This window comes from Mirounga leonina, unplaced genomic scaffold (assembly GCF_011800145.1).
Source record: "Mirounga leonina isolate KUSES-001 unplaced genomic scaffold, KU_Mleo_1.0 Mir_115, whole genome shotgun sequence".
NCBI lineage: Eukaryota > Metazoa > Chordata > Mammalia > Carnivora > Phocidae > Mirounga > Mirounga leonina.
The window spans coordinates 38,742,998-38,768,871 of NW_023270268.1; the positions used below are offsets into that span (position 1 = coordinate 38,742,998).

The 25,874-nt window shown below is 38.1% G+C and overlaps 1 protein-coding gene across 5 annotated transcripts in view; it reads right to left on the reverse strand.

Moving 5' to 3' along the window:
- SLC9A9 (solute carrier family 9 member A9) overlaps window positions 1–25,874 on the reverse strand; it is a 685,847-nt gene that overhangs the window by 365,496 nt on the left and 294,477 nt on the right. For all 5 annotated transcript variants that reach the window (XM_034996352.1, XM_034996353.1, XM_034996348.1 and 2 more), the window contains one exon: window positions 22,290–22,395. In XM_034996352.1, coding sequence (XP_034852243.1) covers window positions 22,290–22,395 — 106 coding nt within the window. The remainder of the gene's footprint in view (window positions 1–22,289; window positions 22,396–25,874) is intronic.

Below are 25,874 nucleotides of genomic sequence, written 5' to 3' on the forward strand. Positions count from 1 at the left end.
CAGTACATTAAAAGGATTATTCACCACGACCAAGTGGGATTTATCCCCGGGCTGCAAGGTTGGTTCAACATCTGCAAATCAATCAATGTGATACAATACATTAATAAAAGAAAGAACAAGAATCATATGATCCTCTCAATAGATGCAGAAAAAGCTTTTGACAAAGCACAGCATCCTTTCTTGATCAAAACTCTTCAGAGTATAGGCACAGAGGGTACATACCTCAATATCATAAAAGCCATCTATGAAAAACCTACAGCAAATATCATTCTCAATGGGGAAAAACTGAGAGCTTTCCCCCTAAGGTCAGGAACACGGCAGGGATGTCCACTATCACCACTGCTATTCAACATAGTATTGGAAGTCCTAGCCACAGCAATCAGACAACAAAAAGAAATAAAAGGCCTCCGAATTGGCAAAGAAGAAGTCAAACTCTCACTCTTTGCAGATGATATGATACTTTATGTGGAAAACCCCAAAGACTCCACCCCAAAACTGCTAGAACTCATACAGGAATTCAGTCAAGTGGCAGGATATAAAATCAATGCACAGAAATCAGTGGCATTCCTATAAACCAACAAGACAGAAGAAAGAGAAATTAAGGAGTCAATCCCATTTACAATTGCACCCAAAACCATAAGATACCTAGGAATAAATCTAACCAAAGAGGCAAAGGATCTGTACTCAGAAAACTATAGAATACTCATGAAAGAAATTGAGGAAGACACAAAGAAATGGAAAAACGTTCCATGCTCATGGATTGGAAGAACAAATATTGTGAAGATGTCAATGCTACCTAGAGCAATCTACACATTCAATGCAATCCCCATCAAAATACCATCCACTTTTTCCAAAGAAATGGAACAAATAATCCTAAAATTTGTATGGAACCAGAAAAGACCCCGCATAGCCAGAGGAATGTTGAAAAAGAAAAGCAAAGCCGGCGGCATCACAATTCCGGACTTCCAGCTCTATTACAAAGCTGTCATCATCAAGACAGCATGGTACTGGCACAAAAACAGACACATAGATCAAAGGAACAGAACAGAGAGCCCAGAAATGGACCCTCAACTCTATGGTCAACTCATCTTTGACAAAGCAGGAAAGAATGTCCAAAAGAACAAAGACAGTCACTTCAACAAATGGTGTTGGGAAAATTGGATAGCCACATGCAGAAGAATGAAACTGGACCATTTCCTTACACCACATACAAAAATAGACTCCAAATGGTTGAAAGACCTCAGTGTGAGACAGGAGTCCATCAAAATCCCAAAGGAGAACACAGGCAGCAACCTCTTTGACCTCAGCCGAAGCAACTTCTTCCTAGAAACATTGCCAAAGGCAAGGGAAGCAAGGGCAAAAATGAACTATTGGGACTTTATCAAGATAAAAAGCTTTTGCAAAGCAAAGGAAACAGTCAACAAAACCAAAAGACAACTGACAGAATGGGAGAAGATATTTGCAAATGACATATCAGATAAAGGGCTAGTATCCAAAATCTATAAAGAACTCATCAAACTCAACATACAAAGAACAAATGATCCAATCAAGAAATGGGCAGAAGACATGAACAGACATTTTTCCAAAGAAGACATCCAAATGGCCAACAGACACATGAAAAAGTGCTCAATATTGCTTGGCATCAGGGAAATCCAAATCAAAACCTCAATGAGATACCACCTCACACCAGTCAGAATGGCTAAAATTAACAAATCAGGAAACGACAGATGTTGGCGGGGATGCGGAGAAAGGGGAACCCTCCTACACTATTGGTGGGAATGCAAGCTGGTGCAGCCACTCTGGAAAACAGTATGGAGGTTCCTCAAAAAGTTGAAAATAGAGCTACCATATGATCCAGCAATTGCACTACTGGGTATTTACCCCAAAGATACAAAAGTAGGGATCCGAAAGGGTACGTGCACCCCGATGTTTATAGCAGCAATGTCCACAATAGCCAAACTGTGGAAAGAGCCAAGATGTCCATTGACAGATGAATGGATAAAGAAGATGTGGTATATATACACAATGGAATATTATGCAGCCATCAAAAGGAATAAGATCTTGCCATTTGCAACGATGTGGGTGGAACTGGAGGGTATTATGTTGAGCGAAATAAGTCAAACAGAGAAAGACATGTATCATATGATCTCACTGATATGAGGAATTCTTAATCGCAGGAAAGAAACTGAGGGTTGCTGGAGTGGGGGTGGGGTGGGAGGGATGGGGTGACTGGGTGATAAGACACTGGGGAGGGTATGTGCTCTGGTAAGCGCTGTGAATTGTGCAAGACTGTTGAATCTCAGATCTGTACCTCTGAAACAAATAATGCAATATATGTTAAGAAAAAAAAAAAAGAAGAAGAAGGTAGCAGGAGGGGAAGAATGAAGCAGGGGAAATCGGAGGGGTATACGAAGCACGAGAGACGATGGACTCTGAAAAACAAACTGAGGGTTCTAGAGGGGAGGGGGGTGGGAGGATGGGTTGGCCTGGTGATGGGTATTGAGGAGGGCACATTCTGCATGGAGCACTGGGTGTTATGCACAATGAATCATGGAACACTACATCTAAAACTAATGATGTAATATATGGGGATTAACATAAGAATAAAAAACCCCCACTAAATACAATAATAATGGTAAAAAAAAAAAAAACTTCGGGTCTCAAACCAGCTGCCTTCAGTTATATTTGGCCATCACACTGTTTAAAATTAAAATTGAACCTAAAGTACTTTTGGAGGGCATGCACCCTCCACTTAGCCACTGGTCCCACCATTTCTTATTGTCTTGTGTCCTGGTCTATCACAAATTTATATTACCTGCCTAGCTCCCAAAGTAGTTAGAACTCCCCTGTTCCCTCCCCACCAATAGCAATAACTTGTAACTTTTGTAAATGTATTTTCCTGAGTCAAGTACATGGTACATACATTTAATACCTCTTAAAAAATATTATATGATTAGGAATTTGGAACTTCAAATAAAAAATAATCTAAATGGCAAATTGGGGCTTTTGTTTGAAGGTAGAAGAAAATTTCATTTGTATTTTTGGAAGTCCACATATTGGGTAATATATATCTTATATTTAGCTGGTTTGATAAGTTGTCCCCATGGTTTGGGAGCCTGGTGCAACTCTTCCACAAATCTGGACACAACTCTGAGCAGGGGTATTAGGGCTTTATCAGGTCTGGTTGGGTCTATTCTGTTCTGAAACAGTGAATCAAGTCTCTAAATTATCAGTCAAGCAGCTGGTTGGTTGGACAAAGATTTCAATTTTCAATCAATTACTAGCATCAGAGACACACACATTCCTAAGATCTACTCTCATAATTTAAAATCAGGTTTTGCGACTTGGATGGAACTAGAGGGTATTATGCTAAGCGAAATAAGTCAATCAGAGAAAGACAAGTATCATATGATCTCACTGATACGAGGAATTCTTTTTTTAAAAGTTTTTTTATTGTTATGTTAATCACCATACATTACATCATTAGTTTTAGATGTAGTGTTCCATGATTCATTGTTTGTGCATAACACCCAGTGCCCCATTCAGAATGTGTCCTTTTTAATACCCATCACCAGGCTAACCCATCCTCCCACCCCCCTCCCCTCTAGAACCCTCAGTTTGTTTTTCAGAGTCCATCATCTCTCATGGTTCGTCTCCCCCTCTGATTTCCCCTGCTTCATTCTTCCCCTCCTGCTATCTTCTTCTTCTTCTTTTTTTTTTCTTAACATATATTGCATTATTTGTTTCAGAGGTACAGATCTGAGATTCAACAGTCTTGCACAATTCACAGTGCTTACCAGAGCACATACCCTCCCCAGTGTCTATCACCCAGTCACCCCATCCCTCCCACCCCACCCCCACTCCAGCAACCCTCAGTTTGTTTCCTGCGATTAAGAATTCCTCATATCAGTGAGGTATATGATACATATCTTTCTCTTTTTGACTTATTTCGCTCAGCATAATACCCTCCAGTTCCATCCACGTTGTTGCAAATGGCAAGATCTTATTCCTTTTGATGGCTGCATAATATTCCATTGTATATATATACCACTTCTTCTTTATCCATTCATCTGTCAATGGACATCTTGGCTCTTTCCACAGTTTGGCTATTGTGGACATTGCTGCTATAAACATCAGGGTGCACGTACCCGTTCGGATCCCTACATTTGTATCTTTGGGGTAAATACCCAATAGTGCAATTGCTGGATCGTATGGTGGCTCTATTTTCAATTTTTTGAGGAACCTCCATACTGTTTTTCAGAGTGGCTGCACCAGCTTGCATTCCCACCAACAGTGTAGGAGGGTTCCCCTTTCTGATATGAGGAATTCTTAATCTCAGGAAACAAACTGAGGGTTGCTGGAGTGGAGGGGGGTGGGAGGGATGGGGTGGCTAGGTGATAGACACTGGGGAGGGTATGTGCTATGGTGAGCACTAATGAAGGGGGGGAATCGGAGGGGGAGATGAATCATGAGAGACTATGGACTCTGAGAAACAAACTGAGGGTTTTAGAGGGGGGTGGGGGGATGGGCTAGCCTGGTGATGGGTATTAAGAAGGGCATGTATCGCATGGAGCACTGGGTATTATATGCAAATGATGAATCATGGAACACTACATAAAAAATCAATTTATTAATAAATTAAAAAAAATAAAATCAGGTTTTGCTGTGACATAAATACTTGTGCTTATATATGCCTTTTACAAGCATCCTCCCTTGGGATCCTCACTGCATATCTATTCATTCGTTCATTAGATGGAGACCTACTAACAATAGAAGGCCAGAACATAACAGTAAACGCAACTTAAAACCTCTCTCAGGTAAGCAGAGGAGATACTTTTATTTCTATTAAGAAGGCATTTAGTACTTAAATCATTTTTATTACAGAAGTAAAACAAAAATACACTATCTGCATTAAAGATTAAGGCAATGGAAAAGTATATAGAGCAAAATGCAAAAGACATTCCCTTACATTTATATGCATTTATATATAAATGTTATTTTTTGCGTAAATGCTAGTATACAATATGTATTTTTCAGAAACATTATTTTGTAACTTAAAATGTCTTAGAGATTTTTCTATGTCATCTACTTTTTTTTTTTTTTTTTTAAAGAAATACTTTTTCTTTTTTTTTTTTTAAGATTTTATTTATTTATTTGAGAGAGAGAGAATGAGAGAGAGCACATGAGAGGGGGGAGGGTCAGAGGGAGAAGCAGACTCCCTGCCGAGCAGGGAGCCCGATGCGGGACTCGATCCCGGGACTCCAGGATCATGACCTGAGCCGAAGGCAGTCGCTTAACCAACTGAGCCACCCAGGCACCCATATGTCATCTACTTTTTAAAGGCTCCAAAGTTTCCCCTAGTTTATATCGAGTACAATATATTTAATCTCTTCCCTCTCAGTAGACATTCTGGCTATTCACATTTTTGTTGTCATTCCACTGATACACTGTATAGGTATCTTCATCTACATAACACGAGAAGTAGTTTTACTGGGTACATTTAAAGTTTTGGGTGATAGTGACAAAAAGTGTGTAAGAATGCTTGATTTTCTTCATTCTTGCCAACATTGATCTAAATATGAATAAAATTTAAATCTTGCTAATTGGATGGATGAAAAATGTCTCATTTTAATTTGCATTTTCCTGTTTGTAAGTAAACATCATTTTACTTGACTGTATGTATTTTGTATATGTATACTTAAATACACACGCATACAGAGAGATCTATAAATTATTTATTCATATTTTTTTAAAGATTTTATTTATTTATTTGATAGAGAGAGACAGATAGTGACAGAGATAGCAAGAGAGAGCACAGGAGCAGGGGCAGAGGCAGGGGGAGAGGGAGAGGGAGAAGCAGGCTCCCTGTGGAACAGGGAACCCGACGTGGGACTCGATTCCAGGACCCTGAGATCATGACCTGAGCCAAAGGCAGACGCTTAATGACTGAGTCACCCAGGCGTCCCTATTTATTCATATTTTTATCCAATTTTCTATTGTATTTTCTTTTTCACATTGATTTGTAGTTATTTGTGTATTTAAAATGGTAATTGTAAAAAATGTTGTAATTATTTTTTCTAGTTTATCATTTGTTTTCTATTTCTGCTGTTACTTACCTTTTAAAATTCTGTGTAGTTAAGTTGGTTAATTTTTTACTTTATTGTTTTTAAATTTTGAATTTTATTTAGGAAGACCATTAACATTCCAAAATTATAGAAATGGCTCCTAATATCTTCATAGTTTTTTCTTTACATTCAGCTCTGAAACCAATGTAGAGTTTCTTTCTAGGAATGATGTGAATTAGACATTTAACTTTTTCTCCCAAAAGAATAGCTCATTGCCCCACACTATTTATTAAAACATCCAATCTGTTACCTTTATATGGGAAGGACCATTTAGCTTGGGTTTCACATTCTTTCCCTCATAAGTGAAAATGTGCTGCTTTTCCATCTTCTGAAATTGTATGTCATCGTGGTCAAGTCCAAGGCCAACCTGACTATTTCTGCTCTTGTAAGTGACTTGGATTTTCTGCCTAGATGTCCCCATAATTCTTTCTTTAAACTTGAAAATCATTAAGTCTGCCAGATAATCTCATGGTGTTGATGATTCCAAATAAAAATTTTCTGGCATCCAGTGAGTTCTTTACATCTTTCAATCCACATATTATATCATTTCAGGGGAATACTGTTTTATGTTTTAAAATATTTTCCATGTGTTTTCTTCAAAAACACCCAGATGTCTGCCATCCTTTTCTATAATATTCTTTATAGTCATTATTACATCTTTGTTCTATTTTACTTTGTTTTGTTTTATTTCAAGTCTGTTTTTTAAGTCTCTGACAGTGTTTTCAGAGTTCATTCTATTTTTATTGCTTGTAAAGTGTCTTTTATATCTTTAGTGGTTTTATTTATCTCTCCAGCTTTTCTCCTGAGCTCTTGCCAGCACACTTTTAATCTCCCTTCATTATTTTATCTCTTTTTTGAAATCCTGAATTATAGATATATAGATATAGATATAGATATATAGATGATATAGATAGAATCTATATTGGCCTTCATGATAATGGAGAATTCTTTTGTCTAAACTTTTCTGTAATTCTTTGATAAATTTATTTGGGGATTATGGGCTCTTCTTTGGCTTAAATCTAAAAAAAATATTTTGCAGTTTTGATGAACGTGTTCCCTGCCCTCCTTTTTGATTATTACTCATCTTTAAAAGAGACTGGCTATTTATCAAAGAATAGTACAGGGATACAAGATAAGGGATGAAATAAAGTTGAATAAGCTGAGGCTGACTGAAGTTTTAATTTGGATTTTGTTCTGTTTATCTATTGTTACATAACATCACCCCAAAACTTAGTGGTTTAAACCAATAATCAGTTATTTTGTTTGCAAATGTGCAAATTGGTCAGAGCTCCGTAGGTTCAGCTCATTTCTGTGGCACCTGGTATCAGCTGGGGCAGCTGGAATGGGATTGGAGGGTCAGCTTCAAGGATGGATCACCCATGTGTCTGGGAAGTCTTGCTGGCTATCATTCCCTCCCCAGGTAGTATTCTCCACAGACCCGCTTAACCATCTCACAAGAGGGAGTGTCCCAAGGGACAGGAAATGGAAGCTTCTGGTTTCTTAAGGCCTAGGCTTAGAAACTGGCACAGCATCTCTTCCTCTGCCTTCTGTAGATCTAAGGGGGAGAGAACAAAGACTTCATTCTCTCTATGAGAGGAATGTCAAAGAATTTGAGGGCCATGTTTTAAAACTGCCACAAGTTATTTGTCTTAAGCATCTGTCACCAAATCTATTTCCTTTCTGCTGGGAATACATCTTTTTGCAGTCCATAGCATTCAAATTGAGGTGGCATAGAGAAAAGACCCATAAGTTGCAAATGAATTATGTTTTGATTTGGAAATTGCTGCCCCCCCCACCACCCACCCCCAGTGCAGATAGCCTCTGCAGTGTCCTAGCTAGAAAACTAGAATGTGAGTCAGCATGATTTCTACTCATCTTTCATTTTGAAAGGTCAGACTATTTCCCCCATTTCACCCTTGGCCCACTTACCTGATCTTATCTGTTCTCTAAACAACGGAATATTGGTTGGTCCTTTCAGTAAGTGATCTGCTGTCAGGTCTGAGAGAAACCAACTTGGCTGGGCATATTTCCATTTCTTGTTCAAGACTTCACATTATTGACAGCAATACTTCATACTTAAATCTTTCAGAGTTTATGGTTTGGAACTGTGGCTATTTCCGTTTCATGGGCTATAAAAAGTTTCTATTTTTCAATGTTTTTCATAATTTTAATTTGTTTTGAGGGAGGCTAGTAAAATCTTAAGCAGAAGCTCCATGTGAACTTTAGAAACATCCTAAAAATATCTGTTGGGATTTTAGGAGGGAGATTATACTGAAGCTATAGATTACTTGGGGGGAGAGTTGACGACTTAATAATATTGAATCTTCCCATCCTATTTCATAGCAGGTCCCCTCATTTATTGAGGTGGTCTTTTTTGTCCTTCACTAAAGTTATGACTAGTCTTCTCAAATATCTCACAGGTTTATTATTTAGGGCTATTCTAATGACTTAAGATTTTAAAATGCTATTGTGAACAAAATAATTTTCCCATTACATTTTATCATCAGTTGTTGCTGGAGTCCAGAAAGCTATTGATTTTTGTGTGTTCATCTTCTGTCTAGCCAAATTTCTGAGCTCTCTAATATTTTGCCACTTGAGTCTCTTTTATTTTTTTTAAAGATTTATTTGTTCATCTGAGAGAGAGAGAAAGAGAGAGAGGGAGGGAAGGGGCAGAGGGAGAGAATATCCAAGCAGACTCCTACTGAGCATGGAGCCTGCAGTGCGGGGCTCAGTCCCATGAGTCATGAGATCAGGACTTGAGCTGACACCAAGAGTCAGATGCTTAATGCACTGAGCAACCCAGGTGCCCCAAGTCTCTTATATTTTTAAGTAAACAATCATATCAGCTCATCATATCCTATCATTTCTCCTATTGAAAATTTTGTTTTGATTTTCTTATTTTCAATTTCTACTTTTTAAGTTTCAACTCATCCCTGTTTTATGGATATAAATAGTCTTTTGTATCCATCTTAGTAAATAATTAACATGTTTTAGGCTTTGGTTTTCTACAGTTTTGTTTCCTCACAACATTGGTCTTATCCACTTTCATAATTTATGTTTTCAGTGCAATCTCACTTCTAAAATCCCAACATATATATATATATATATATAAATCACCATACATTACATCATTAGTTTTTGATGTAGTGTTCCATGATTCATTGTTTGTGTATAACACCCAGTGCTCCATGCTGTACATGCCCTCTTTAATACCCATCACTAGGCTAACCCATCCCCCCACCCCCTCCCCTCTAGAACCCTCAGTCTGTTTCTCAGAGTCTGTAGTCTCTCATGGTTTGTCCCCCCCTCTGATTTCCGCCCCCTTCATTTTTCCCTTCCTGCTATCTTCTTCTTCTTCTTCTTCTTTTTTTTAACATATAATGTATTATTTGTTTCAGAGGTACAGGTCTGTGATTCAACAGTCTTACACAATTCACAGCGCTCACCATAGCACATACCCTCCCCAATGTCTATCACCCAGCCACCCCATCCCTCCCACCCCCCACCACTCCAGCAACCCTCAGTTTGTTTCCTGAGATTAAGAATTTTTTTTTAATTTAAAAAAATTTAAAAGATCTTATTTATTTGAGAGAGAGAGAGAGTGTGTGCACGCACGGGAGAGAGCACAAGCAGTGGAGAGGAAGAAGCAGGCTCCCTACTGAGCAGGGAGCCTGATATGGAGCTTGATCCCAGGACACTGAGATCATGGCCTGAGCCAAAGGCAGCTGCTTAACTGACTAAGCCACCCAGGTGCTCCAACAGATTTATATTTTTTATGATTAGGACAGATATGTATACTAAAACTGCTATCTTGATGAAATCAGAAAGCAGACTTGAAGAGGGTGACTGACTTGCTCAATGGTTTAAAGTTAGTAAATGATAGAGTCATCATCTAGACTCCCAGACCAGCCTTCACTTCTCCATGGAAAAGTAAAACACACTATCCACACATGAGGTATGTTCTAGATTAAAATTTTTTCCAACAAAACCTTTACCAGAATTACTAATAAAAAGAAAATTGAATGCATACATGTATATATTTTTCTACTTTTCATAACTTTTTCTTATAAACATGCTAATGAAAAGGCTAAAAGTAGACTGCTATAAGAACAATAGATAATGCCTAAAAATCTAAATGGTCAACAGTCACATAATTAAGAACTCACCCACTTAGAAGATATTCTAATGTCTGTAAAGACAAAGCAGGCAGGTGAAGATAGGGATGGGGTTAAAGATAAAAAAAGATAAATTTCCCAACATATTAGGGTTGAACTTTAAATCGAATTTGACCATTTAACTGCCATTCTGGTAGTAATCCATTTGGCACAGGCTTCAGAATTTGACTTCCATATGTCCAATTTGAATTAATAAGCATCTTTAGAAAAATCAGATTTAACTATATTATGATTCTGACACTACAGAATGATGCCAGAAAGTATGTAGTCTGGCTTTTATGTGTGTAATTTCACTGGCACTCATTGCACTATCTTTTGAAATGAGAAACTCTTGCTGTTAACCCATGAAGAACAAACTAAATGGTGAAAAAATTTCTTCCTTTTCCCTTCAGCACTGCCTGTCATTCTGGCAATGAAAAAAAAAATGATGTATTTGAGGACCTCTGGGTCAGGAAAATTGATAAGAGCTCCCAACTTCTTTCTCATAAACAACCGATATTTTAAAGCTATTAACACAGGAGCTGGGCATTCAAAGACAGTTCATATATCACCCAATAGCTGGTGAGTGTGTCAGGCCTTGCAGTCAGGCTCTGAAAAATGGGCCCTGAGTTCACCGTCTATAGCTGAACAGCTGCTGCTTCCCAAAGTTTTAATCAGATTCCCTAAGCATTACATGCCCCAGTAAGGCAGAGCCCACATAAAACTTGCAATAAGCCTGCCATGTAAATTCATTATGGAGCCAAGTAATATAAACAGATTATATTCTTCAGGCCAAGAGAATACATTTAATTTAGACCAAAATTATGATTGCATATTGATTTGGTCCCTTGTTCCCTGGAAAAATTTTTTTAGGAAAAAATTCAGAGTTGATCACCTGAAATAAAAGGTATTGTCTCAGTTGTTCATAATGAAGTCAGGCTTAAACACGTTAGAGAGAAAATATGCCTTAGGACAAAAAAAATATTAACCCAGAGCTCCTGAAACTATAGTTTTATCTTTTTGTTTAGACGCACTTCCCTGTAGCCCCTTAGGTGCAAGCCATAGGTTTCTTCAGTCACTAAAGGAAGTTTATGACTCCCTCTCCAAAAGTTTAATGTGTAGTGTTTTAGATCATGTTATTAATAGAAGCCAGTTTAACAGCCTTGAAATCTACCCTCTCATGAGGCTAAAGTCCTAATTGGTTCTTCTCATAGCTGGCTTCTCACAGATGGGCCTGATATCTAGTTATGAACTATTCCCTGTCGCTAGGCCACTGTCCTGGGAATGTATGCCACTGATCACAACATAGAGAAGAAGAGGCAATCACTATCAATCCCCCCACCAGATATTAAAGGACATTAGGATAGAGATGAATGGTATTCATATACGGTGACAAAAATACAATGTATCAATCAGTAGAAGGATTGATTAGTCACGGGAGAATTTAGAAGAATCACACAATCAAACACTGCAAGTGACCATTCCAGCTTTATGTAAAGGGGAGAGAGAAATTTTTAGTTATCCTAACAAACTATGAGTAGTTTTAAGTTATCCTAAATGTTGGTATGGATTTGGGGGTAGTTGCCAAGCATTTCAAAATTTAAAGGTCCATCAGAAAAAAAATACCTTTTGTGTGAAGGATGCAGATAAACAGTTGTCATCAATCTATCAGTCACCTGTCCCCATGCTCACCATACAACCCGCTGGATATTATTTGCCTTTATACGCAGGTTTGCCTATAGGAAAGACTGCTTTTACCATATGATCTTTGGGGTACTTGAGATTCCAGTGAGAGTATTTTCCCATGGTGAATTGCTAAAGTAGATGCTGATCATGATTCTGTTTCCTAAGTAGCTTGACCATGGAAACAAAATGAGCTGATCATGCCAGATCTATATTCTGGTCATTGGGTCAGTCATTTCTTGGTGTTTATTATGTCAGCATCCTGGTGTCCACTTCTGCCCCAGATGTAATTTGCTTAGTACAAGTCACTTTCTTACTACATGGCTGGTCATCCTGGGCTCAGACTAGAGAACATCACCAAACCTTTCAATGTGGAAAGCTAAAATTTCAAACAGAGGCTAAAATGATTAAGGAGCTTCTTATGACTTAGTGACAGAATATAGCAGAAGACAGAGATAACTTTTCAACTTTTTCTCAAAACTGGTTAGTTGCCTAGAATATCAGTTCAAAGTTACTTGTGTACATAAAGGACAATTTTTAAGACATCTACATCTTACAGCATATCAACAACTGGTATGGCAGAAAATGTCCCCTGCTGTCCACCCATGGAGGTAACTGCTTCCAAGGAATTGGAGAAAACTGAACAGATGACATCCTAGTGTAGATCATAAATCTGACAATAAGAGAACAGGAGCTAAGCAGAATAGAGAGTAAGAGAAACTAGGAAGACAACGGGAAAGATGAAAGACAGCCTCTAGAGAGAATATGATGAGTTCCACAACTGGAAACACTACAGCTACTAAGGCGAGAGCCTAAAATCTCGAAAAATAGAGGGACTCCGGGGCAGATACTTCACCAGCCTCCTAAAATATAGGAATTCTCTGCAGAGTTTGAAATTATTGAAGACTAAGAGTTTGAAATTATTGAAGACTATCCAGAATTTCATACTACCTATGAATTGATTTCAACATTTCTAATCCAAATTGAAATCTGTTGTCAGACTCTTTTACACCATTTTGAGAACATTCTGAAGAACTTGGCTACTTGAGTGCAAACTGGATTATGTTAATAAACATGTTTTTTGCCATCTCCACTTTCTCTACATAACATCATCTCTCCTCCATCATTTAGTGTCCACTGTCTTTGAATATTGTAGAGGATAATAGAGTGCTTGGGTCACCTTATTTTACCCTTCTCCACTAATAATCATTATTTTTATTGTCACAGTCATTCCTTATTAAATTTATGATTGTTTCAATTTTTTTGCTCACTACTCCTTGTGTCCTTCTTTCTGAGTTCAGTTTCCTGTTTCTATCACTGATTATCCATAAGTGGTAAATTCTGTCTACCTGAACATATCTTATTTCATTCTTACCCTTGAATGATATCTCAGTTGATTTTTGAATTTAGGTTTTTGGTTATTTGCCCTTTATAATTTGTACTTACTATTCCACTGTCCTCTGGTAGCTCTTATCATTAGTGAGAAAACTGATGCCATCTAAGTGGTTTTCCGCTGTAAGTAATCCATCTTTCCTCTCTGTTTGCTTTTAAAATTTCCATTTTGTCTTTGATGATCTCATGTTTCACTGCAACATATTTGCGTGTGAATGAGTTTTAATTTATCCAACTCTGGATATAATGCAATGTTTTAATTTCTTCAGTTCTGAAAAATTATCATCCGTTATCTCATTAAATATTGTCACAAATTGATTCTCTTTAGTGTCTCCTTTTGAAATTCTTATTGATATATTCTGAAATGTTTCATGCTATATCCTCCATGTCTCTCAGACAACTTTTTATATTTTTTTAATCTGTACTGAATTCTGGGTCATTGGCTAACTTTATCTTTTGGGTCACCAGCTGGATCTAATATGACATTTTTGTCATTCAGTTTTTAAAGCCAATATCCACATTTTTCTTTCTGAAAAGTTTTTTGTTTCTTATTTTACTATCCTTTCATATTTTCCTTACTTCTCCATTTACCTCTTCAGTCATTTTTAATATGCCCATTTTATAATTGTTCTCAGATTTTTGTAATTTTTGTTTAGTTCTTTAGGGTCCTTGTTCTTCTGATTTACTTTTCTGTTTATCGCCTGGCTTTTCTTCATGGTGGATTTTTTTCCCTTTGTGGCCTGTAAACTTTTACTGTGAACTCATTTTCAGGAAAAATTATGGGTTTTTTTTCTGTGGGATTTCCATGTGCCTGGGTTAAGAAAGTCTCAGTTCAAAGCAGTTTAGCACATTTGTAAATAAGGAAAGAGAAATGAGGCTGGGGCAGGTATTTCAATAGTACTGAAAACTTTTATATTAATTTATTGGCTTCTATTTCCTCTGTCACAACTGCAAGATCAGGGATTTTGATTCAAATTCCATATAGATGGCAAGCTTCCTCACGATTCCTTAAGGCTGTTGAACAGAGTTTATGTGACTGAGGGAGCACCTTGGACTCCAGGCTATATTCAAAAAGGTTTGACTTCCATGATTTCCACATGGAAATAAGACTCCAACTCCAAAACCTCTGCGTCTATATCCTACACAAAATCCTATGGCCACTGACAATGGCAGCTTCTCACAGTAAGTGATTTCTCTCTTGTTTCCCACACCTGGGAATTTCCTTTTCTTTCTTCAAAATCAACTCTACACTTAGAAAGGAATTTTTTGCCTTTTTAAACAAAGCATTTCTTTCAGTTTATAATGGCATATGGCCTATCTGCTTCATTTTAATCCACCATGTTCTGAATATTTTATTTTCATGAAATACCATAGTTACTATTCTGGGATGCCCATATACTTGCCCTCCAGTCACTTTCTTCTAATTATAGATTCCATGCCACTGGCCACAGAGATGGGGAAATGATTCAGATCTGGCCAATCATCATGTTTAATTCCCTTGAAATACAATGTGATTGGCCTAGGGGCGATCTTCTGATATAAGCAGAGCCAATCCGAATCCTTCTCTGTGTCTGACATGCAAATATTGGGAGTGTGAAGTGTTACTTTGAGATAGAACAATATAAGCCTGGAGATGCCATAGCCACCCTCTTCTGCTTGTTAGAATAAGTCATGTATTTATACTAGGAAAGAGTGAGGCTGGCACTAAGAGGAAATCAGAACCAAGAAAGAAAAAGGAAAGAACAGACAATAGAAAAGAAAAATAGACATGTTTGAATCCCTGAGTCCTGGCTTGCCCAGAGTTGCCCCTGCTAAAGAGGCCAATGAATTCTTTTTGCCTAAGCTAATTTGAATTGGGGTTCTGTCACTTACATCTGACTAATACACCAATGAATTAAAGTACAATGGAATTAAGACAGCATCAATATGGGTTTCACTTATTTGTTTATTTTTGGTAGATCAATTTGTCATGCATGGCTTGACATGGAGCAGAGGAATTCTAAGTCATGAGGCTGATTTCTGGAGAAGCAGTGAGTGATCACCCTATCTAATCCAAGAGACAAGGAACAGAGTCACAGGATAAGCCAAGGTCACTTCCCAGCAATCTGAACAGGGACATTGAGAGCTAGGGTAGGGAGATGCCAGAGTCATAGCCAGGAGACAGGAACCAGGCATCAGGAATAAGAAAAAACAAACAGCACAGGAGCAGGCAGGGGTGTGGGCCTACCCATTCCTGCTAGGTGATGCCACCTGGTGTCCAAAAAATGAAGTCGGCATGGAATTGACTGCCAGGAGAAGTTCTTAAGCAAAAAGGGCCTTAACTTTTTTTTTTTTTAATTATATATCACAGCAGTATCTAGACAGGCATCAAAATAAATGGTTTCATGCTGATGATCAGTTTCCAAGGCAAATAAAGTGAATTACCTTCAGAAAGATGTGTCAAGATATAAGAAACTTGTTTTTAAGTTAAGCAGATTCATAAGAAATATACTTTATGGCTGTGATAACAGTTTTGGTTTATTCTCATCAAAAGGAGACACCTTATCACCTCTGTGTTTACAACTATGGGTCAAATGGGAGAGGAAGTTGACCTAATGAAGATAATGAACAAGCTTTTCAAATATTCAGAAGAAGCAGTATAAAGAATATTAAGTATCCATCCTCTGGAACAGATTTTAATGAGAGGATTAGTAAAATGTCTCTACCTTCATCTGAAAAGGTATACTAACTTGTGCCTTCAGTAATTATTTAAGAACCTTCCAAATAATTAGCTGTGTGTTGTGGGGGATGGAGAAAGGTGGAACTTGCCTTCAAGTAGCTTGCAATTTATTTAGAGATGATGGTACCAAGAGAAATAATGAATTTCTTTAGTGATATATATTTATAACCAGCCCTACACAACTGCTTTCTGGGATGATTTTTAGAGCAAGGTTTGTGCACATATTAAATTAAATAGCTACAAGCTATTGTTTGCCTATTTTAGTGAGGAGCTGTTGAAGGCAGGGAGGGGTGACTGTACCTATCCATTTATATCATCAATGCTCAGCGTAATGTCTGGTAGATATAGATCCTCAGTATATTTTTGTTGAATGAATGGATGATAGATGTCTCGAGTTTCCTTAGTCACATGGTTCTTTGAGTCTCACAGCCATCCCATTAACTTCCATGTTAAATTTTGCTTAAGATGCATGAAATATAAAAAGTGTGGTCTTTCAAAATGTCACTCACTCTAAGTGCCAAGCGTTTACCAGCATCACACTTTAAATGACATTTTCTAGTAAGAACCTCTAAGCAGCATAACACTCTTATTTAAAAAAAGAATATTAGCGCTCTATTTCTCCCTCCTTTTTAATTATCTACATTGAATTTCCTTAGAAGCATTTGCTTATGAGGTAACAAAGGCACCTAGTGTGTATTTATTGTCATCCAAGAGCCAGCTGTTTAATGGGGTTCTTATTTTATCTTTAAGAAAATCTGGAGGCATTTGTACATTGTGGAATTATTTCACAAGTAGGTCTCTCAGTACAATATTGGCAATATTTCTGTTTTGCAGATAAATGGCCGAGAACACTCAACATACTCTTTCTGCTCTTTCATGGGTAGAGAAAATTCTGGACTTAAACCTTTATAGAATCTGTATTTGTTTTATTTCTTTTAAAGATTTACTTATTTAAATAGTAAAGGTGGGGGGAGAAAGGGGGACAGAGAGAGAATCTTCAAGCAGACTCCCCACTGAGTGCAGAGCCTGATGCAGGGCTCGATCTCACAACCCTGAGATCACAGCCTGAGCTGAAATCAAGAGTTGGATGCTTAACTGACTGAGTGACCCAGGTGCCCCTAGAATCTGTATTTAAGTGAAAATTTCCTATTATTAAGTATGTTTATGGGGGATTCTTTGGACCAGAGTGGATCAGAAGTAGCTTAATCTATTTCCAATAAATATATATATAAGCCAAAAGAGGAAAATGAAAATCACCTATGATCCCACCTAACACTTTGATTTTATATATAAATTATATTTATAATATGTTATAATTATATGTATATACTCACAGACACACAAATTTGGCTGTGATTTTTTAACTAAAATAGGTCTTACTGTATATATCATTTTAAAATTTCTTACTTTCTTTAAAACTGTATTGTGAATATCTTTTCACATCAATATATTTTTCTCCCTATGTCGTTTTTCAAATGACTGCATAAGGATTACATGATATTAATATGTTATAATTTACTCAACCAACTAGTAACTTATGTACAATTTCTTGCTCAAATCAATGCACTCATCTCCATGGAGAAATTGTTACATAGGCCCTTAGTTACTTCTTAGAATAAATTTCTAGAAATGAGGGGTGCCTGGGTGGCTCAGCCGTTAAGCGTCTGCCTTCGGCTCAGGTCATGATCTCCAGGTCCTGGGATCGAGCCCCACATAGGGATCCCTGCTCAGCGGGGAGTCTGCTTCTCCCTCTCCCTCTGCCTCTCCCCACTGCTCCTACTCTCTCTCTCTCTCTCTCTGTCTCAAATAAATAAATTAAAAAAAAATCTAAAAAAAAAATTTCTAGAAATGAAATAGGTGGATCAGAGGATTAACATATTCTAATAATTCTTAACAAATAATGCCAATTGCATTTGTAAAAGTTCTATTGTTGTTCTCTTTCACCAATAATGTAGAAGGGTTCCCACTTCCTCAAACTCCAATTTACCTGAAGGATGCTTGTTCTTTCATGAATTCTGGAGATTTGAAGATTTGCTTATCAAAAAATAATACTTTGTTAGTGGTTTAATTTGTTTTATTTCATTACTAGTGAAGCTGATCTTATTTAGCAGTATTATTGGCCATTTATGTTTCTTCTGTTCATTATCTACTTATATCCTCAGCCCATTTTTCTATTATGTTTACTTTTTCCTTATTGGTCTTTGAATACAGCAGTAATATCAGCAGCTAATATCTAACTTCTATTGAGTGTTATGAGCCAGGCCCTGTTCTAGGTGTTTTATGTTTAATCTTGTCTAATGAGGTGAGGGCTTTTACCAGCCCTGCTTTATAAACAAGGCATCTAGGCACAGAGAGGTTAAGTAATTTACCTAAAGTAACATAACTAGTACATTTGGTATATTAAGGAGACTAACAATTCATCATGTACATTATAAAGACCATCAACCTATCAACATGTGTGTTGAAACTGCTTTCATTGATTTATCCTTCATCACTTATTTGTGTTGACTCTTGCTTGGTAGGATTGCTGGACTCTATTGCCATCAAATAAATTGGCTTTTCTTTTCTAGTTTCTGCTTTTGATACCTTGATCACCTAAAGAATACTTTAAACAGATATAATTCAAACAAATTCAAACATTCAAACAGTATAAAAAGATATAAAATAAAGAGTTAAATTACATTTCCCTCCTTTGTATAAATCAGAGTTCTACAAAGCAAAAGTATCTCCTTTAACCATTTATGTTTTTCGTTCTTCTGATGATTGTCCTATGACTCTAAATAATATGGATATACCTCCATTTCTTGATTTATCAACTCCACATAGTATATATTGATTTATTATTATGAGAGATGTGACATTTTAGTTAACTTATCCCTTCCTTTCCCTCTCCCCTCTTCCAACTAACTCCCATGAGTAATATCAATTTTGGTTGTGAGTGCCTTTATAACTTTCAGTAATATGCTTCAAACTCTATTTCTTGATTTATCAACTTTAGAAAGTATGCCTTAACTAAGCGCTTCATTCTTAGTGGGGGAAATCACATGTGAAAATGGTTATTCTCTATATTCCTTGGATCATAAAATGCCGTATCTATGAAAGAATGCTTCACTAGAAGCATGTCTACCCTTAGTCATTTTAATGAAAGCAAAGAGATATGTGTAAGTAGAATGAAAGATATTGATATAAATGGTTATATAAATTATAAGTATATATATCTTTATATAGCATAGATTACATAGATTATAGAGATTATAGAGTCTTTCCAACTATAATGCTTTATTTATTGCTCAAAATAATTTTGTAATGTATACAGAACAACTGTTCTTACATTTCATAGGTAAGGAAACAAGCACAGAAAGTTTATAGTCACATACAGTCACTGTTGTGGTCTTCTAGGTTTGGTTGTGTTTTGTTTCTGTCCGGCACCCACTTCTTTTTTGTGGCAATATCACTCTGAGCAATAATCCCACCTTTCCCCAGGCTTAGTTCATATGCTTTCAAGTGAAAATGAGTACAGTTTTAAACTCATGAAGCATGTGACTTAGAGCTGAGCCAATAAATGCAGGACATTTCTCTGGCCACAGTGGGTCTGAAATGGCATTATAATCTATAAAGTGTACTAAGATTTGGACTGGGAATAATGGGACAAAGATGCTTGCTCCATTCTCCTGAAGGAAGGCACAGCCCTCAGAGATACTGGCAGCCATGATCCATGAGATCATTTGACCTGAGCCAAAACCAAGAGTCGAATGCTTAACCAACTGAGCCACCCTGGCACCCCTCATTTGTACTTTTAATATGCATTTCAAGCACATAGACTCTGTGTTCAAAAAATTACTATCTGGGGCGCTCAGTCATTAAGCATCTGCCTTTGGCTCAGGTCGTGGTCCCAGGGTCCTGGGATCAAGCCCCGCGTCGGGCTCCCTGCTCGGCGGGAAGCCTGTTTCTCCCTCTGCCACTCTCCCTGCTTGTGTTCCCTCTCTCGCTGTCTCTCTCTCTCTCTGTCAAATAAATAAATAAAATCTTAAAAAAAAAAAAGTTACTATCTAAAAAACGCCAAATATAAGTGCAAACCCAAGATTGCCCTGCTATGCTGGAAGGGAATTGAAGGAGGTTCATGCAGGGCTAGATTAGGGGCTCAGCTTGTGGGCTAGTGGTTCCTGAAGGAGACTGAGGTAAGTGGTGAAAGACCTGATTAGGCAGAAACAAGCTGGGGAGGAGCGAACTCTGTGCGTGTAAGAAAAGGCATGAGTTACCAGGCAGAGAGTTGTGTCAGGGGAAACAGTTTCATGTGAAGGAAGAGGAAAGTGAAGAGACAAATGTTTGAACTTCTGGTCTGAAAGTCATGTAAAACTTTTAAAAAGCACATAAGCAAGTGAGCAAAGGGTACACCATTGTGGAAAATTGCTCAGGGTGGAGGACGTGGCCAGCCACAGACGGCACTGGTGGACAGAGAGTCCAGACCCAGGATGGTGCAGGTACACACTACTCTCAGTAGAGCTAAGGAAGGCGCCAGTGGGATCCAGGTGCACCAGCTAGAAGAAAGAGCCTGCAGTTTGAAAGTGTGGAAGTTTCCATGTCAAGTATTTCTACTTTAGTTTTCCTTTTACTTTAAAGGTGGAACTTTTGGGGGTCACTCTGTGTAACACCTCAACCGCCAAATTTGGGAAACGTAAGATTTTGCTAGAATGGCAAGTGTCTTGTGCCTAGTAAGGAAGAGATCTTGCCACAGTGTGAAACACTTCTTAAGACATGCAATGCATGGGTAGATGAGAGAAAAGGCACTGCCATAATAACCATGTACTGACCTGAAGAGATAATAAATAGACTGTTTCAAATGCCCCTGGGGCTTGCACAGAACAGCATCAACATTGATCCTTGGAGTCTGCATTTTTAGTGGGAAACTAGTGAATGATGGTGCTGAAAGTGGAAAGGCCAAACTCTCCCTTGGTTGTAGCTGAGTGACTCTTTCCCAAGTTCATCTGTGCTTTAGTGGTTTCGTTTTGCTTGGCTTTTTACAACTTGGCAGCCCAAGAAGCAAAAATGAGGGACTCAGCGGATTTGAAAAAAATGTTTACTCCAAATGTCCCTTTAGTACTTGTATTTCTTGGACAGAGATTCCTGATGTTCTAATTAATTGTTCTTGGTGTTTTCTTTAAAAGCATCCATTAGCATTTGTGAATCTGCCATGGCTTTTGCTCTTAGTTTCCATTCACCTGATATTTTCCTTTAATGCAGGAAACACACCTTTCTGGCCAGGTGAAATATAAGTTTATTTGAAGACCTTGCCTAAAAGTTGCAGAATTCACTGGCAACTTTGGGTGGTGGCCTTAAGAAATGTCAGCTAGTAGAAGAGTAGTGCTATTCTATGGTTTCCTACTCTCTGTGAGATCTGGCTTTTAAACATCTTTTGTTACTTCACAGTACATTTTCAAATGCATTTGAAGTGATTAACACCCTGAATTGAGTCCTGTTGTCATATTTAATTGTCAGCTAGCTATTTTCCTTTGGGGTATTTCACAGTTGCCCAAAATGTTGGTCTTAATCTAAAACCAAGAAGAGACCTCTGACATAGTGAAAGCCACCAAAGTGGCATTTATTAAATATAAAAGAGCACCAGTTCTCATCTTGAAAAGAAAATTCTTCCAGGATCAAGGGAAAATTACGTTAGCACTTAGTTGAAGCTCTATTAGTTTCACATGTCACATGAGGATTTAAAGATGTGTGTGTTCCTATAATACATAACATTTGCATTGAGAAATAAAGAGTAGTCTGACTCTCAGGTTCTATCTCCAATATGTCAAACTTACTATAAATACAATGGTTAGCATTAGTCCATTATCTGGAAAATGGTTTGTATAAAGGAAAAAATTAAATGATATTGATTTGAAATGAGGGAAGCTCATATGTGCATTTTAGGAACTCTAAGTGAATCAGCTAAATATATGCACCTGAGGAAAAAAAGTTACCCTCTGGGTAGTATCTTGTAATAGGTTGGAAACATGAAACTTGTTAATAGTGTTAAAAATTAAGGTACCTAATGAATTATACCCATGATTAGAGATTTTCTATGGTAGTAATTGTTTAAAAAAAAGAAATTGCCACATCTCTATGACATAAGAGAAAAGATACTCTAAAGCCACTGGGAATTATCACCAACTGGAAGCATATTTCACATGGTCAAAAAAACAGAGGTCAAGTTCTGGTACTTACTAGGTGAGGACAATGGCCACTGCATCATTCAACACGCTCTCCCCAAACAGGAGTGTGTACAGGTCGGGGTCGACGTGCAGTTCATGGAAAATGGCCAGCACCGTCACTAGGAGGAAACACACACAAATATGCAGAGTTTGCTAAAACACAGCCAGGGATTTTTCCTTGGGTGTGGTCACCTCTAAAAAGGATTCATTAAATGCTCATCTTCTCAAATCTATCCTCGGTTCCCATATTGGACCTTCATTTAAAAAAAAAATCTGATGAGTCACTCCCTTGCTTAGAGATTTCTCTGGGCTTCCCACTGCTTTCAGAGAAAGTTTGAGCTCCTTGGTCCAAGTCTTCTATAATCTGCACCCTGCTTATCTTCCAGCATCTCCCCCTGTATCCCCTGCTCACCCGTTGCTGCCTGCCTCAAGTCACACTGAACTTGCCATAATTTCTCCAAATCACCCAAATCACGTAGTTTTTATTTTTTTTTAAGATTTTATTTATTTGACAGAGAGAGACACAGTGAGAGAGGGAACACAAGCAAAGGGAGGGGGAGAGGGAGAAGCAGGCCTCCTGCCGAGCAGGGAGCCCGATGCAGGGCTCGATCCCAGGACCCTGGGATCATGACCTGAGCTGAAGGCAGATGCTTAACAACTGAGCCACCCAGGCGCCCCCAAATCATGTAGTTTTTAAATTAACTTTGCATTTTGGTTCACTTTACCAGAGCAGCAATTTCTTTCCCATCCATGAGCTACCATTCCCCCCATTCCTTAAATGTACACACACATACCCACACATACAACTTCTTGTTTCCCCCAAGCCCCATTCTTCAATCTTTAAAAACCTCTCAAGTGTTCCCCAGGACCCCAGTTCCTCAGCAGAAACCTGGCTCACTCCTTTTTGATCCCCGTATTTGAATGAAATCACAAAACTTATCACAGAAGACACTGGGAGCTCCCTGGAGACAGGGCACATCTTTGCAACACGGGGTACTTGGCAAATGCTCAGTAAGTGTTTGATGCACGAATGACTGAGTGAATGAATGCATTAATGAATGAATGTTGTTACATGGCCTACTCCTGTGAAGGGAGAGGTGGTTGGCACCTGGCTCTCCTTCTCTCTTGAGATTATACTCATCTATAAAGATGAACCCTATGTTCCTAAAAGCAGGACTGAAGGACTTGTTTCTGGCAGCCTGCTGCTTGGCTACTGTATGCACACATATTATATGGAGCCTCTGAGCATACATCAGGACAGTAAATAATCACACACTGATTATCTGTGTTCATCAAAACCATTCAGTGTCTTGATACTTGAAACAGTTATGCAAAGTGTGAAAAGCAATCATTAGGAAAATGATCCACTGAGTTGATTGCCAAAGGGGTAAAGAGGATGACTGGGAATGATACTGATGGTAAATTTTTTTTTTAAATATTTTATTTATTTATTTGAGAGAGAGAGAATGAGAGACAGAGAGCATGAGAAGGAGGAAGGTCAGAGGGAGAAGCAGACTCCCTGCTGAGCAGGGAGCCCGATGCGGAACTCGATCCCAGGACTCCAGGATCATGACCTGAGCCGAAGGCAGTCACTTAACCAACTGAGCCACCCAGGCGCCCTTGATGGTAAATTTTTTAAGGCAGAGTGGGCATTTTCATTTCTGTCCTTTCCTATTTCATGGACTGTGAGGTTAGTAACTATGTTGTATAAAAGAATAGTGCTATGGGGAACAAAAGCTGAGTTTGAAGGTTTTGTAAATAGAAACAAGAAGTTTGGTACTTGTTCTGCTGCAGTGGGGAGCCAGGAAAGGATTTTTATCAGAAGACTGACAACCTGATTTTAGCTTTGGAAATAAAGCACAGGCAGTAGGGCAGAGGACCGAATGGACATGTGGCTAGAGCCTTTCCCAAATGTTCTACCAATAAATTAGCTGTACTGAAATACAAAGAATCCTAGATTCAGGCTCACAAATTCCTGTATATCCTGCTTCACCCAGCACATCCACCTTCCTGGGTTCTGATAGGTCAATGGCCATGGTGCTTTGTACTTCACTTATTCATTGATTTTTATCTTCCTTGTGTGTCACTAGCCCTTAGGACACTGTTACAATATAGCAAGGCTTTAATGAGTGAATATATAAAAGGTAATGTCAGAGAGGACACAGCAAAAGAGACTGTATGTCCAAGATATTTGGGATGGAGAATTGATGAGACTTGGTGTTTGAAAGGCAGCAAGGGGTGACTCTAGGTTTCAATCTTAGACAATTAGTGGATGGGGCTGCATAAGAGAAATTAGTTTGTGGACAGGGGAATACAGTAAGTTTGGTTTTGGACATGCTGACTTAAATAGGTGGAATTTCAAATGGAAATTTCAGTAAGAAAGCTGGAAATAAAAGGCTGGAACTATACAGAGTTAAGACAGAAGAAAGAATTTGGGGGTTATAAGCATACAGATGAAACATAAAGCCACAAGAATGGCCGAGCACTTGGGCAAGGTATATAGACAAGGAAGAGAGTTCATAAGAGATTCTTAGGGACATTTACAGTTAAGGGGTGAGTGGAGAAAAAGAAGCATGAAAAACACAAGTGGTATATTTGCCAAACCTGACCCTAAGCATGAACAAGTCAGCTGGAAACTATATCCATCATGAATTTCTGTAGATAGATTTTTTATTTACCGAAAATTATCCTAGAGGAAGGAATATTGAACTCAACAACCAGCTTTGGGATAGAAGGGACAACAGAAATAAAATGTTATGCATTGGCATGACAATTAGCCAGATCCCATTTTGCCAGCCATAGAATCAATTTCATTATTCTAGCTGAATAGATCCTTAATGATGATAGGCAAAATGGCAGAGATGTATTCTCTAGTAGTGGGTAGGTGTTCACATTTGCTACAACCCTTTCTCTTTGCAGGAAGTGGTAGGAGGGGAAGGTAGCAATTATCTCTGCTAAGTAATCTCTTTCTCCTTCTTAGATAGAGTCAAGACCTTGTATCTCATCAAAACAAAGAGGCTTCAGTTGGGGGGTTTTAATTAACAGCATTTTCCTTTCCCTAGGATCTTGTAGAATAAAAGTAAAGTTATTCTTAAACTACAAAATTCTAACATAGCAGCTTTATTGTTGACTTTCGTCTCTGTAGTTATTTGTATTCCTAAGCTCTGAAGATGACTTGCAGCTCATCTGCACTCCCAGAGAGGTTTCCTGGGCTCACAAATAAGGATGAAGAACCTGTGTTTCTTCCCCCTGCCTCCCAGTTATGGGGTATCCTTTGTGCTGAGAGGTACTCTTCATCTTTCCAGTGAGAACTTTAGGCTTTCGGAGGGAAAGGTTTTTAATTGAATATCTAGTTTTGTTCAAAATTGTTCTGGCATTCCCACAATTCCTTTTGCACAAAGAACTGAACTCTAATTCATAAGCGATATCCCACACAAAAGAGAAAAGCTATTATTTTGCACATTCCTATCTACCCTGTGAAGATATGGAACAACTTCGAAATAAAGCCAGGCAGTGTAACCTACAAGATGGAATATTTGCTGGGACCACAAATGAATTGAATAGGTGAGTCAGGAAATTCGCAACCCACTCGTACTGC